Source organism: Pseudophryne corroboree, chromosome 3 (assembly GCF_028390025.1).
Source record: "Pseudophryne corroboree isolate aPseCor3 chromosome 3, aPseCor3.hap2, whole genome shotgun sequence".
NCBI classification, from domain to species: Eukaryota; Metazoa; Chordata; class Amphibia; order Anura; family Myobatrachidae; genus Pseudophryne; species Pseudophryne corroboree.
This window is the reverse complement of record NC_086446.1, coordinates 396,794,753-396,809,999: the sequence shown is the minus strand read 5'-3', so window position 1 is coordinate 396,809,999 and position 15,247 is coordinate 396,794,753. Positions and strand designations below refer to the sequence as shown.

Sequence of the window (15,247 nt, the reverse complement as noted above, 5' to 3'; positions counted from 1 at the left end):
CTCCAGAGCAAATCCTGAAACTTCAGGACAGGATCAGATATTTCCTCTCTCGCCCAAGGGTGTCGATACACTCGGCGATGCAAGTACTAGGCTTCATGGTGTCTGCTTTCGACATGGTAGAATACTCTCAATTTCACTCTTGCCCTCTGCAGAGGTTAATCCTTTCCAAGTGGAATGGCCTGCCTCATCAGATCAGGTCTCAAATGATCTCCTTGACTCCGGAGGTTCGTCTGTCACTGAGCTGGTGGCTACAGGACCAACGGTTGAGCAGGGGCCATCCCTTCTGGATCTCCAACTGGGTCCTTCTTACAACGGATGCCAGTCTGCGGGGTTGGGGCGCGGTGTTGGAGCAACACTCTCTCCAGGGTTGGTGGACCAGGGAGGAATCTCTCCTCCTGATAAACATTCTAGAATTGTGGGCAGTGTTCAATGCATTGACACTGGCCCTGCCTCTAGTACAGAACAGGCCTGTTCAAGTACAATCAGACAACACCACCACAGTGGCATACATAAATCATCAAGGCGGCACTCGAAGCCGCATGGCACTGCTGGACGTTTCAAAAATCCTACGTTGGGTGGAACGCCATCTGCCAGCAATATCAGCAATATTCATCCCTGGAGTCCTCAACTGGGAAGCGGATTTCCTTAGTCGTCAGGACTTTCACGCCGGAGAGTAGAGTCTTCATCTGGAAGTCTTTCAGCTCCTAGTGGGCAAGTGGGGCCTACCAGATGTAGATCCGATGGCGTCTCGACACAATCAAAAGGTTCTGGTCTTCGGATCAAGGACAAGGGATCCTCAAGCAGCGATCGTAGACGCACTGGCAATTCCTTGGAACTTTCGGCTGCCCTACGTGTTCCCTCCAGTGTCACTCCTGTCCAGGGTTCTATGGAAGTTCAAGCAAGAAAGAGGAATACTACGACTAGTCGCTTCAGCATGGCCCAGACGGCATTGGTTCTCAGAACTGCAGGGTCTATCAATAGAGCGTCCTCTTCTACTTCCTCAATGCCAAGACCTCCTCGTTCAGGGCCCTTGTGTCTATCCGGACCTGGCCAGACTGGCTTTGACTGTGTGGCTCTTGAAGCTTCACTCCTGAGTGCCAAGGGATTCTCCAAGGCGGTTATTCAAATTATGTTGAAGGCCCACAAACCGGCTTCTGCACGGATTTATAACAGGGTCTGAAACTCTTACTTCACATGGTGTGCTGCTAGGAATTATGATGCCTATTCATTCAGTACTTCTATGCTTTTAGCTTTTTTCTGCAACAAGGCCTAGATTTAGGCCTTCGTCTGGCCTCCCTCAAGGTTCATATATCTGCCTTGTTGGTGTGGTTTCAGAGAAAAATTACATCTATTCCTGACGTTCATACTTTCACTCAGGGCGTTTTACGAATTCAACGTCCCTATGTCCCTCCTGTGGCCCCATGGGATTTGTCTGTTGTCTTAAATGCCCTACAAGAGTCCCCATTTGAACCTCTTGAGTCTGTGGATCTTAAATGTCTTACACTTAAGGTCGTGTTTTTACTGGCTATTGCCTCTGCTAGGAGGGTGTCGGACTTAGGCGCCTTGCCCTGTCGTCCACCCTTTCTGATTTTTCACCGTGACTGGACAGTTCTTCGAACTTGCCCTGGCTATCTACCTAAGTTGGTATCATCTTTTCATCTTAACCAAGAGATTGTGGTTCCGGACTTTATGTTGATAAATTGAAGTAGTAAAACTTTCAGTATTGCAGAGAGATTCTGCGACACAGAAAGTGAGGTAATGCAGTTTATACTGCAAAAAATCCTAGATAATAATAGGTTAACGCTGCTCCTCACCTCTCTGGGGGGAATTCAGGTGTTTTGCATGACGGTGAACAATAGATGGCGCCCGACGGAGCAAATTAAGTGTTGTTCTATTCGGCTGTGAATAGCTGCCGGCGCTGACATTTACCGCTATGTTGTTCTGTCATTTTGATGGGCTGGTAACTATTCATAAAATAAAGCCCAAAGTGTTCATTTATTTCACTAGTTATTGGTTCATCCCTCAATCATCTGGTGAGAAAGATGTCTGTTTCATATTGGTTTTCATAATCTGCAGTAATATCAACATTATTTCTATGCATATGAAAACTTGCTCTTTTAAATTATATTCAGAAAAATAATTTAACTGTAATGTATAAATGAGACACATAATTATAAAATGCCATGCAGACTTTGGTGTAAATGTAGAACGGTGCCTCAGGCTGCTCTTTTCTAGCACACACACAGCCACTTAATCTGTATGTAACATAGGGAGAACACTGATCATAAACTAGCAAGTCATTTTATGACCTCAAGATGCACATTTTAAAGTCTGTTTAATAACTATAAATTACAGCTTGGAATTAGTCTTGGAGTCTGATCAGTCTTCCTGGAGCCGACTTAAATAAGCATAGTGCTTGTTCTTTTTTGCTTTTGTGATGCTGCATTTTAAAAACTTGAGGGTGGAACAATTGGCTTAGCTTTGTGGATTTTACTGTTAATACCACCACATTTCCATGTGCTATGTTTCTGGTACAGGTTGAGTATCCCTTATCCAAAATGCTTGGGACCAGAGGTATTTTGGATATGGGATTTTTCCATATTTTGGAATAATTGCATATCATAATGAGATATCATGGCAATGGGACCTATGTCTAAGCACAGAATGCATTTATGTTACATATACACCTTATACACACAGCCTGTAGGTAATTTTAGCCAATATTTTTAAAAACTTTGTGCATTAAATAAAGTGTGTGTACATTCACACAATTCATTTATGTTTCATATACAGGTTGAGTATCCCATATCCAAATATTCCGAAATACGTAATATTCCGAAATACGGACTTTTTTGAGTGAAAGTGAGATAGTGAAACCTTTGTTTTTTGATGGCTCAATGTACATAAACTTTGTTTAATATACAAAGTTATTATACATATTGTATTAAATGACCTTCAGGCTGTGTGTATAAGGTGTATATGAAACATAAATGAATTGTGTGAATGTATACACACTTTGTTAAATGCAAAAAGTTATAAAAAATATTGGCTAAAATTACCTCCAGGCTGTGTGTATAAGGTGTATATGTAACATAAATGCTTTCTATGCTTAGATTTAGGTCCCATCACCATGATATCTCATTATGGTATGCAATTATTCCAAAATACGGAAAAATCCGATATCCAAAATACCTCTGGTCCCAAGCTTTTTGGATAAGGGATACTCAACCTGTACACCTTATACACACAGCCTGAAGGTCATTTAATACAATATTTTGATAACTTTGTGTATTACCCTTAACTGACGATTTTTCCCTTCAAAAGCGTTAAAAGTTAAAACATTGTTTTTTTTTATTTATTTTATTTAATCAAGTTGAAAAAGTATTTTTTAAAATATTTAAACATTATATTATGCACATCTGCAGAACGGATCTCCTCGTCAAAAACGAGGGGACAGGGAGGGACGGCACAGTTTCATGAAATCTGACCATGCCAGTTAAGTGGTTAAACAAAGTTTGTGTACATTGAGCCATCAGAAAACAAAGGTTTCACTATCTCACTCAAAAAATTCCGTATTTCGGAATATTTGGATATGGGATACTCAACCTGTATATGTCATCTAAGGGTATTGTTCCCTTTAAGCAGGGATGGGGAACCTTCGGCCCTCCAGCTGTTGTTGAACTACACATCCCAGCATGCCTTGCAACCGTTTTAGCATGGCCAAATAGCAAAACTGTAGCAAGGCATGCTGGTATGTGTAGTTCAACAACAGCTGGAGGGCCGAAGGTTCCCCATCCCTGCCTTTAAGTAATTCCTGGAAGTTCACATTTCTTATTAAACACACAGCAAAGGGTTTTGGTTTTTTTCTGAAATATCCCCATCACTATCCATTCATATTTTTAATATAGAACAGTTGTAAATTGGGCTTCAAATTCAGATTACATGGCCAATTTAGCATCTCTGAAAATATTCCAAGTAGTTGTTATAATCTATAGCAGCCAGTCAGAATGTCTCTCATTACACTGGTCACAATGGCCTAATAATAATGTTACTTTGGGAAACATTGCCCTTTTGAATGTTCTTTATGAGCTCCTTTATTTCTTACAACTCTCTGAATGTTGTCACAAGTTAAGAAGCAGAAAGTACAAGTTAGTTGACCTTAAAATATTGGTAAATGAACAACATATTTTATGCAGTAATTGATATATTAGCAGGTAGTTCAAAAGAGTTTTGACAGAGAGGACTATATAATGCACCATCATAAACAGCATCTAGTCCTACTTATAGGGTTGTGGCCCATAGGTTATAAGCACAGCACTAGATTCAGGGATCTTTTAATGCCTAATTACTGATTAACAGACTCTGCACGTGGTAAGAGTTGCAATTTTTCTTTCATCATATGCTTTTCTCACACGGGGAGATTTATCAATGATTGGATAGCGATAAAGCATGCCTAACAACATTGGTGGTCAGTGGGTAGAACCTAGGGGAAAGGGGGCTGAGCTTCACTACACCCCCATTCCTGTCACTATGGGGGCGTGCCCAGCACTCTCTGAGATGCTGGGTAGCCCCCAGGCTCCCCCTACACTGTGTATAGTTAGAGGCATCTGTTTACCCGCTACTTGCATACTGCTCTGCTATGCCACTGCAGAACATTGCACCCCGCAGGTGGGGCAGTCCAAAAACAAGATTGACTCGCTGAATGCAGAGCAGTTAGGAGGCATGGATTAAGTACCAACCAATCAGCTCTTGTCACTTTACATGCTGTGTTTGAAAAATGACAGACAGGAGCTGATTGGTTGATACTTTATCTCTCTCCATGCTTTGATAAATCTCCTATAATGCTGTTTATTCTGTATATATTTACCTGTTCAGTTCTGTTTATATTCCTGTATTTCTTTCCTTATCTGTAGTCATGGCTTTTGTGAGCCTACGCAGTATCAGCAAGGGTTAAGTGTATTTATTGCCAATAGGCATATTAGACCTTTACATGTATGGTCGTGAAGGAAAAAGGTTTTGTGAAGTTTAACTCTTTTCCTTGATTTTCATGTTTCTTTTAACCTATTAGTCTTTTTTGACATTTGGGACTTATTTTTGCAGGTTGCCAGACTCTGGGGCATGCAGAAAAACCGGCCAGCCATGAACTATGACAAGCTCAGCCGGTCTCTACGCTATTACTATGAGAAAGGAATCATGCAAAAAGTAAGTTATTTCAACTGCCATTGACTTTGCCTTAGATTTGTGGTGGAACAGACTGTTTCACAGAGGTGTAAAGTCTTTCAGTTCCACTGTGGCTACAGTGTTCCATGGTTTGCATTCTGCACTGTAGTTCTAGATTAGAAATTTGTGGAATGAATAGATCTGGGATGACAGTCCTTTCATTCTGATATGACTTGGGTAGGTGCGAGAACATTTAAGGCCAAATTTTATTTGAGAAACATAAATATTATTATACATAAAGCTTTGAACATTTTGCACATCTCTACTCTTTTTAGTGTGTGGTCTGTGTGATGTACTGCAATGAGCGCAGGGCACATTTTGCAACTGGCCCTAATATTTAACATTTTCATCTACTGAATATAGTACTGTGACAGAGAATTTTAAAAGACCACCAAGTTTTATATATATCAGTGGCGTGGGGTGGGGTGAGTATTTCTTGTCACACTAATGTTTAAACCAGAGTTTTGACTGTATAAACTATATGAAAAATACAAATAATATATTATAAGTATATTCTTCTTGTTTGTCTATGTCAATACAAATTGTAAAAAAAAAAATGCAAATGACAACTCTTATCAAGACTGCTCTCCCGAAAAGAGCTGTCTTTTGCAACACAAGAGGACACTGGGGGGGGATTCGATTGGATCCCTCTCAGTGCACATTGTGAAAAGCAGCCCATATTCATCTATTAGGCAACACTATCTGCAAATGGCTTGCTTGCATACCAGGTCCAAGCTCTGCATTCCGGAGCTTGGTGCATATGAGAAATGCGACCAGACGACCGGAAATGGCATTTTCAGAGGTTTGTCTGCATTTTAACCTTTGATGCATCCCGTCTATAGTCATAGAACTCTGTGACACCTAATATCGATGATGAAACTGTACTAGCTAGCTCTGACAATTTTCTGTCTGTGACATGGCTCTTTTTAGCATACTAGTAATATTTTACTGTGCAGTAATCACAGCATAATTTTTGGGTTTAATTTGTGTTATTTTTATATATTTATCTCTTTATTGTCTAACTTTAATAAATATGCTAATTTCCTCCAGGTGGCTGGCGAACGCTATGTCTACAAGTTTGTTTGTGAACCCGAAGCTCTCTTTTCTCTGGCATTTCCTGACAATCAACGTCCTGCCTTAAAATCTGAGTTTGACCGACAGATCAGCGAAGAAGACACTGTCCCTTTGTCACACCTGGATGAAGGGGGCGTGTACCTTCAGGACGTGGGAACTGTCCCTTCCCAAAACTATAAAGGCGGCTACAGTTACTAGAAATGGCTGCCATGTAATCTTGTATATATGGGTACATTTTGTTAGCAATCATCATATGAATGTAGATGCTTTTTTGTTCGCGTTTTTATTGCAAGAACCTGGTGTTTAAATAACATGGACTTTAGCAGGTAGGAGCTGAAGACGACCACTGTTAGTTTTTGAAACCCAGGTTATATTTGGGCGTTTGTAACATGGCCTTTTCCAGATACACTCCTTGGCTGTGGTGTATTTGAGCACCAGATTTTAGATTTCTCTTAATACAGCTAAGCTTACGAATGGTTGATTATTTCAGGAAATGCATGTCCTCCAGCATCAAGCGTTGAAGACACAATCCTTTCCTTCAGACTTTTATTTTTTATTTTTTTAAAGAGACCTTTTCGGCGGCATTTATTTTGTAGGAAAGGATTTTGTTGAGTGGATTTCAACTAAGTTGGCATCAAACCAGTGCAATAATATTGGAATCTACCAATGCTAATGTTTTCTGCCTTTTTGAAATTAAAACAGTTTGAAGGAATCTTGGCTGATTTTCTATTTTGTATGGTCTTTCACGTGACTGTCTACATGTCCCAGCTCTTAATATTTTGGTCTATGAGCAAATATTGGGAAAGTTTCAGAAGTAGTTGCTATATCAAGCTGTTTTATTGGCTAATATTTTTTTCTAGAAGATACTTTTTCATTCTTTTTAGTTAAAAAAAACATCAAGCCAGTACTGAAGTTAAAAAGCGCATTATTCTTCAACTACTTTATATTTTCTGTTTTTTTGTGGTTGTTTCTTTTTTATAGCTATAAATGTTGTTTAAAACGTTGCGTATGTTGGAATGTGAAAGCATGGCAGAGTGTTTAGAATTATAGCATTTTGAACAATTCTATTTTAAAAATGGGAATATGTCCCTGGCAATTATATATCCTCTCTACTGCTTAATAATACATCTGTATATGCCATCACGAATATGTTCACTTTAAACAATTTGTAATTTTGTTTCTAGTTTTGTGTTATTGAAATTATTAATCTATTCTTTCGTTGCTTCGCATAAAGACTTTGTGTTTACGATGTTACCTACAGCTATTTACAATCTTAAAAAGTCTGTGTTGTTTTAAAGATGTGTTTTGACAACTGCCAAGGGGAGAACCAGTGTCTGTGCCAGTCACCCTGAGTGTTGTGGGGAAATTGAAGGAAGTGGTTGGTGCCCACAATGACTTCTAATGGATATTACACAGTGAATATTATAAACAAATACATGAACAAACAACTAACATCAAAAAATTGCTCTTCGAAATACAAACACATTTTATTTATGTCCTGTGAGGTGGTACTGTGCTGTGGCAAATGCCCCATATTGGTGGATTATGTCTGCTAATGCAGAAACTGTGGTTTTTGTTTTGGCAGCACCCTTGAATCCTGGAGGTGATGAATTTATCCCATTGGGATGTCCTGCTTTAGGGTCTTAAAAAGAGCAATTATGCCTTTTTTGCATAAAATGCAAATTTATATAACCATGTAGGCAAACTAGGTTAGTGATTATATTAATTATCTAGGTAGATTAGTGTGTTAACTGTAGGCCAATGAAATGAAAAAAATAAAATAAAATAAAATTGCACTTGGCTTCCAAAAATCGAAAGGCTGCAAACAGTAGTAATGACACTAAAGTGGCAACTATTGAGGGGAAAAGTCATTTAGGAGTTACAATTTCAGGTCATATGCTTGGTTGCATAAGAAGAAGAATTAGTATCAGGAAGAGCGAGAGATGTTGACATACATATCATTTCTGAGGCTCAGAGCAAATACATCCCTCCTGCACATACATGGCCCCGATTATGGAAATAGATAAAAATAAATCTGAAAAAAAAAGTGAAAAAGTAGATGGAAAATGGCCTTGCCATCCACTAAAGCCTACGCAATCTCCTCAATTTATAGTATGTCAGCCCTTCTACATGACATAGGTGAAAATGTCACTCGTAATTTGTTACACCAAATACTACCTATAGACACCTGATCTACTCTTTTCACATCCAAAAATGCTTTATAATTGTTTATCAGTCAAATTATTATTCTTTATATGGCGCCACAAAGGATCTGCAGCGCCCAATTACAGAGTACATAAACAAGTAAAACAGGAAAACAGTGACTTACAGTTGAATACACTATAGGACAAGTACAGGGTACATAAACATAACTGCATCAGCACATGACACTGAAATAAGTATCACGGTGACCGAACCATGGAATTTGGTGCTGTTGAAGATGGTTTAAGTAAGAGAAGGAAACATGAAGAGAGCCCTGCTCATGAGAGCTTACATTCTAAAGGGTAGGGGCAGATAAACAGGTTTGACACAGATGGGGTAGACTGAGTGTGTAACAGAGCATTAGGATGAGATTTGGCTGGTTTGGTGAAGACGTGGGTCTTGAGCCCATCTGAAGTTTTGTATAGAGAGGAAGAGATAGAGAATTCCAGTGAAATGGAGCAGCAGGTGAAAAATCTTGGATGTAGGAGTGGGAGAAAGTAATCAGTAAGCAGGACAGTGCACTTGGGGGCTAGAGGAGATAGTAGTGCCATCAATAGATAATGAAATTGTGGGAGTTGAGGTTGTACAAGAGGATGGGAAGATGACCAGCTCAGTCTTAGGCATGTTAAGTTTAAGAAAGTGCTGGGACATCCAAAAAGAGATGGCAATGAGACACTGGAGGGAGGGGGAGAGGTCAGGGGAGGAAAGGTATATTTGAGTATCATCAGCATAGAGATGATATTGGAAGTCAAAAGAGCTAATGAGTTAGCCTAAATAGGAGTTATAGAGAGAGAAAAGGCGAGGACCAAGAAGAGAACCTTAGGGGACACCTACTGTTAGTGTAAGTGAGGGTGTGAAGTCATGAGGGGAGACACAGAAGGAACAGTCAGAGAGGTAGGAGGACTGCCTTGAGTGGGCAGTATCATGCAGACCAAGGGAGTACAGGATTTTCAGAAGGAGAGGGTGGTCCACAGTATCAAAACGCAGCAGAGACGTTAAGAATAAGTAGAGAGCATGGGCCCTTAGATTTGGCAGCATGGAGGTCATTGCAGACTTTTGTGAGGGTAGTTTCAGTGGAGTAGAGAGGATGGAAGCCAGACTGGAATGGGTCAAGCAGTGAATGGGATGAAAGAAAGGTAGTAAGGTGGTTGTTGACCATATGTTCAGGAAGTTTGGAGGCAAAAGGTAGGAGAGAGATGGGTCGGTAGTTGGAAAGGGTGTTTGAATGCAGAGGGGACAGTGTCTGATGATAGGGATAGATTGAGGAGTTGGGCAAGATGGGAACAGGCGGGAGAGGATAGGGTCAAGTGGGGAGGAGTTACGGATGAGGGCCATGACTTCCTCACCAGATACATGGGAGAAAAATGTCAGAGTTGGTAAAAGAGGAGGAGTGGTAAGGGAAAGAAGGGGGCTGGTTTCTGGTGGGATGTAATATCCTGATGTATGGAGTCAATTTTAGATGTGAAGTAAGTGTCAAAGTCGAGACCAGAGAATGAGGAGGGAAGACAAGGTGGAAGAGCGCAGATGAGGAAGTTGATAGTGCCAAAGAGGAGCCATGGGTTGGAAGACTAGGAGGAGATGTGGTTCTTGAAGTATGACTATTTAGTGAGGGAAAGGCCAGTACTGAAGGATGAGAGCATAAGTTTGAAATGGAGGAAGCCTGCCTTAGAATGTGATTTCCTCCACTGTTGCTTGGCAGTACATGAGCATTTTTGCAGATATCTGTTGCATTTGGTGTACCAGAGTTGAGGTATTATTCTGTGAGGGGGAATAGTTGTCGGTGGAGCGACAGTCAAGAGCAGAAGTAAGGTATGCATTATATAGTGATGCGGCTTGTTCATGAGCGAGACAGAAATAGGTCAAACAGGGAGGATGGGGATGTGATGTCGATAGCCTCAATATTATGCTCAGTGATGGTAGCCTTAGTAGGGAGAGATGGAGAAGCAGAGAGGGATAAGTTAAAAGAGAGCAGTTGATGGTCAGAGAGGGGAAATGCGGAGTTATATAAATCAGAAATATCAGAATGGGGAGTGAAGACTGATCAAGTGAGCTCCCATTCACATAGGAGAGTGAGGAGATCCCCTGGGAGAGACTAAGTGAAGATATGAGGTTAAGGAGTTTAGAGGCAGGGGATTTTGTGGGGATATGGATAGAGACAATGGAGTGAATTTCAGAAGTGAGGATGCAAAGTTGTCGAGGAATTTGGTGGGAATGCCAAGGGGACAGTAAATGACAGCAACTTGAAGATTAGCAGGTTGGAAGAGGCATATATCATGGACCTCAAATATAGAGAATGTAAGAGATGGTTCTGGAGGTAGGAGTAGCTGGAGGTTAAAAGGACCCCAACACCACCACCATGGCGACCCATGCGTCAGAGGGTGTCTGAGGGCCCCCAGCAGAGAGAGCAGAAAGAGAAATAGTGTCAGAGGGGATAATCTAGGTTTTAGTATTGGCTAGGAGATGCAGGGAGTTTGAAATGAAAAGGTAATGAGTAGGTCCTAGTTTGTTACAAACAGATCTGGCATTCCAGAGGGCACAGGATACGGGGTAGGAGATGGTGAAAGAGATGCAAATGAGATTATCAGGGTTGCTGTAGCATTGAGGTGAGATTAGTTTGGAAAGCAGGGATATAGAGGGTGTACTGTAGTGATGGTGCTGGGTCCTGGGGTAGGAGGGAAACTGCAGGAGACAGGTAGGGAAGGAGTACAGTGTGATACTGATGGAGGTGAGGTGACAGGGAGAGGAGCTTTTGTTCTTGACCCTATGCTGGACCAAACAAATATTTTGGCATTTAGGGTGAATGTCAGGGCTGCACTAATCACAGTGCAGTAGCCAGGGTAATGTCATGCCAAAGACTTTCTCTGTGTTTTCTTAATTTAATGTATTTGTTCCAGTTTGCTACCAAAAGAATGCCATTTCCACTTTAGAAAATAATACTCATTTTGGTAGACTAAGGATTAAGGCTATTTCATTTAAACTGAGGCATCTCCAAAAAATTCCAATTTGGAAATTAGGACACAAAAACACTAGGCCAATAATTGGTTAAGCATGTCGGGAATCCAAGGCTCTTCTGACAGCTACTGATGTAATTTTTTTTAATCCTGATATTAATAGTACACGCTCCTCCCCTATACCTCCATGGTGCTCAGTACAATACTTCATTATAGCAGTCTTTGTGGGTGTGGTATGATATGTCGACATTCATCATGTAAGCAGTGATGACATGTTAGAATGTTGAAATATTGTCACTGGGTACCCAGAGGTGACTTACCTACTCTCGATGGCTGCAGCCACTTCTGGGTCCTGGCAGTCATGTGACTGACAGTTCCAGGTCAGACCTGTGATAATCTGGTGTTCAAGTAAGTATTATCTTAAATACTAATATGTACTCCTAACCCTCCCTCTAGTGCCTATCCCTAACCTCCGCCTAGTGTGTAACCCAAACTCTCCCATAGCCTAACTCTAACGTCAACATTCTGATAATGGCAACACTTTACCTCAATATTTTAGCGACGTGAACATAACTGTTGACATTGTGCTGTTGACATTATGAATGCTGATATTGTCTTTGTCGACATTTTCACTACATCCCGTCTGGGTGAGTGCACAAGGTCAGAAAAAAGGAAAATTACCCTAAGGTAATTCTCTCTGGGCGCTAATATGGGAGGTTCAACACAGCAGCTAAATGAAGAGGTTGGTCAGAGCTTGTAGACAAACAACAAGCAAATGGATAAATAGCGCTAAATGGTCATAGATGAGATGAGCAGGTCAATATCAAACATATTTAATTCAACATGTAAAACAATAAAACATCCATATGAATATAGATAAAATGAATTAAGAAACCCTTAAAAAGGGTGAAAAGCATTACTCCCAATCACATAAATCTGAAACTGGAGAGAATAATAGGACCTGTTCCTAGAATACAGTCCCCTTCTAGGTCCAGATGGACCAAACGTAGGCAGTAATTACCACAGATGTACCCAAGGTTTGTTAAGCGGCTCAGCACTCCGCAATATTGCAGTTCCTTGGTGAGGTGATGAAGCAACAATGTCCTCAGTTCAAGTGGTATACCTCCAGCAAAGGTCCATGAAGTTCAGTAGCGGGGGCTTGGTTCAGGTCCTCAGATCTCCAAATAATGTGTCCAGGGAGTGAAGCAGGGGAGCAGCTCAAGGTCAGCTAACTCATTTCTAGATGATACATGCAAATAAACTTTCAGAGTTGTCACTTCTGAGATTATCATTTACATATCTACTGGTAGGATACAGTCAAATGCTGGCTCCGTACGTCCGGGATGTTTCACACATTCTGGATGTGCACATTTAGATTTTTTTAAATGGGAGTTGAAGATAAGCTCAATAGCACTTATTCTGAAGTCTTGCTTTATATGTGCATCAATAAACTATCAATGTAATATACCAAAAGAGAATATGTTTGTTTTATATTCATTGGGGGTTATTCAGCGTTGGCAGCAAACAAAAAAAGTTAGCAACTGGGCGAAACCACGTACATTGTTTGCTGCACCCCAATAAGGCACACAGAGTGACTTGTATATCAGATGACCAACTTCTCTGTTTGACCAAATATTCATCCAACCAAGAATTTTAGAAGTTGATCTCTCTCCTTCCTGGTGGGATCCACTCTTGGGTGAAATGGAAGGACAAGGCTCATTAGGGTACTGTAACTCTTAATCTAAAAATGTATACAGTGCATCCGGAAAGTATTCACAGCGCTTCACTTTTTCCACATTTTGTTATGTTACAGCCTTATTCTAAAATGGAATAAATTAATTTTCTGCTGGGTACACTGGGCTCCACAAGGATTAACATCGCGGTGTAGAGTAGGATCTTGATCCGAGGCACCAAAAGGCTCAAAGCTTTGACTGTTCCCAAGATGCATAGCGCGACTTCCTCTATAACCCCGCCTCCGTGCACAGGAGCTCAGTTTGTAAGTTGGTGCCATGCAGTAAGCAGGCAATCAACAGGGGGGCTGCCACTGCAGCCCATATTTTAGCTTAATCAGAAGAAAAGAAGGCTTTTGAAGACTTCAAGGGCTGCAGCTTATATGCATGTCACATAAGACATCTTTTGTTGCAGCTCCATCACTCCCCCAGCGGCGCTGTATACTCCCGCGCCCTGGTTGCCGGGTAACTACAGCGGAGGCTCCGGTGTCCTTCTGTTAGTCACACACACCCGCCGCTGCCCTCCAGGATCGCGTGGCCGCAGGTACAAGGGTAGGTAAGGGGTCTCTTTGGCCCGCTGTTAACCGCGGCCGGCGCGACCGTGGGAGGTGGGTCGCGCGCGCTGGCTGGACACTGTAAAGGGCAGCCGCTCCACTAGTCACTGGGACACAGGGCACGGGTGGGGGGTTTTCTCTCATAAAAAACACATTTTAATCAAGCCCGCAGCGCCCGGTTGGGAAGCCAGCAGGGGGATAAGGCCTAACCTGTAGCCCCTCCCCCAGCCCCAGGGCGCCATTTCAGTGAATGTTCCCGCCCTGGAGCTGCATATCTCTCCCTCACTCCCTGTCAGCCTCCATCACAACGGAGCTGCGCTGTTCCTGGGGCTGCTGGGGCAAATCCTCCTCTGTAAAGCCGCCTGCTCGCCAGCGCTGTGCATTTTACAGGACACTTAAGTATTATACCTGTCAAGGGGCAGTGTTTGTTAAGAAAGAGTTCATACATTCAGGGCTGTGTGGTACAAACACCCTGTGATATAACAAAGCACAGTAGATACTGGATGTATATCTACTGTTTACATGTATAGCTATACTGAGTATTACTTTGTATTGCTAGTTCAGTGCAGTTTTATGGTGTATAATTTCTGCATGGTACATTTGTGACTATATATATGTGTGTGTGCATGTAGCTGCTGCGTGGCTGCCATATCGAGTATTTCACTCAGCGTGCTGCTCCTATATTCTGCAACCTGAGGGGCTAAGTGTGTCAGGTTTTCTAAATGATATACTTGCTGTGTATTTTTCTTTGTGATTTATAGTCACCATATATCTCTTGGATTCCCGGTTTGTGCTGAACACATAAGTCAGGCACACTATACCGGAAGTTCTTGCTAGATATATCGCTGCTAAGAATTGTACCAGGTTGCCCAATATTGTGCTTCTTATTATGTCAGCTACATGAGGCAACAGAGCCGGGGCTTCTCCCACATTGCGTGGTGGTGATGCAGCGGACATTTTGGAGAAAAATTTGGCAACAGAGAGTTCAGGTTCAGGGGGTTCCTTACCCCCCCCCAGTGGGTCTGTAGCACCAGGGGCAACAAATTACCCACCTTGGGCTACCTTTTCCACGCTGTTAAACACACTTGTAACTAAACTGGCGCCCCCTGTGGGACCACCTGTGCCAATGCAGCAGTTTATGGTCCCTGCAATTAATCCGCCATGGGCAGATCAAATCTCCACTCAGTTACAGCAATTGAACCGGTCACTGACTAAATCTAAATCTCACTCTCGCCCACCTAAGACTAAGACGTCTTCTAAAAGGGCCATTACCTCCTCACAATCCACTGATATCCCGGACACATCCTCTAAGGAGGATGGTGCATATACCGACCCCGCAGACACTGACTCAGATGCTTCTGATGGGGAAGGGAAGTCAATGGTGGATGTCCCTGATTTGATTGAGGCTATCAGGCTCATTCTTCAGGTCTCTGATGAACCTGAGCCTGTGGCTGTCTCTAAAAATCCGGACAGATTTAAACGGAAGGAAGTAGTTAAACAAGTTTTACCTCATTCT

The 15,247-nt window shown here is 41.9% G+C and overlaps 1 protein-coding gene across 2 annotated transcripts in view; it reads left to right on the top strand.

Annotated features, from left to right (window-relative positions):
• Positions 1 to 7,006, top strand: part of ETV4 (ETS variant transcription factor 4) — a 69,797-nt gene extending 62,791 nt beyond the window's left edge. For both annotated transcript variants that reach the window (XM_063960106.1, XM_063960107.1), the window contains exons 12-13: positions 5,101 to 5,202; positions 6,271 to 7,006. In XM_063960106.1, coding sequence (XP_063816176.1) covers positions 5,101 to 5,202; positions 6,271 to 6,492 — 324 coding nt within the window. In that variant the 3' untranslated portion in view covers positions 6,493 to 7,006. The remainder of the gene's footprint in view (positions 1 to 5,100; positions 5,203 to 6,270) is intronic.
• Positions 7,007 to 15,247: the final 8,241 nt, after the last annotated feature.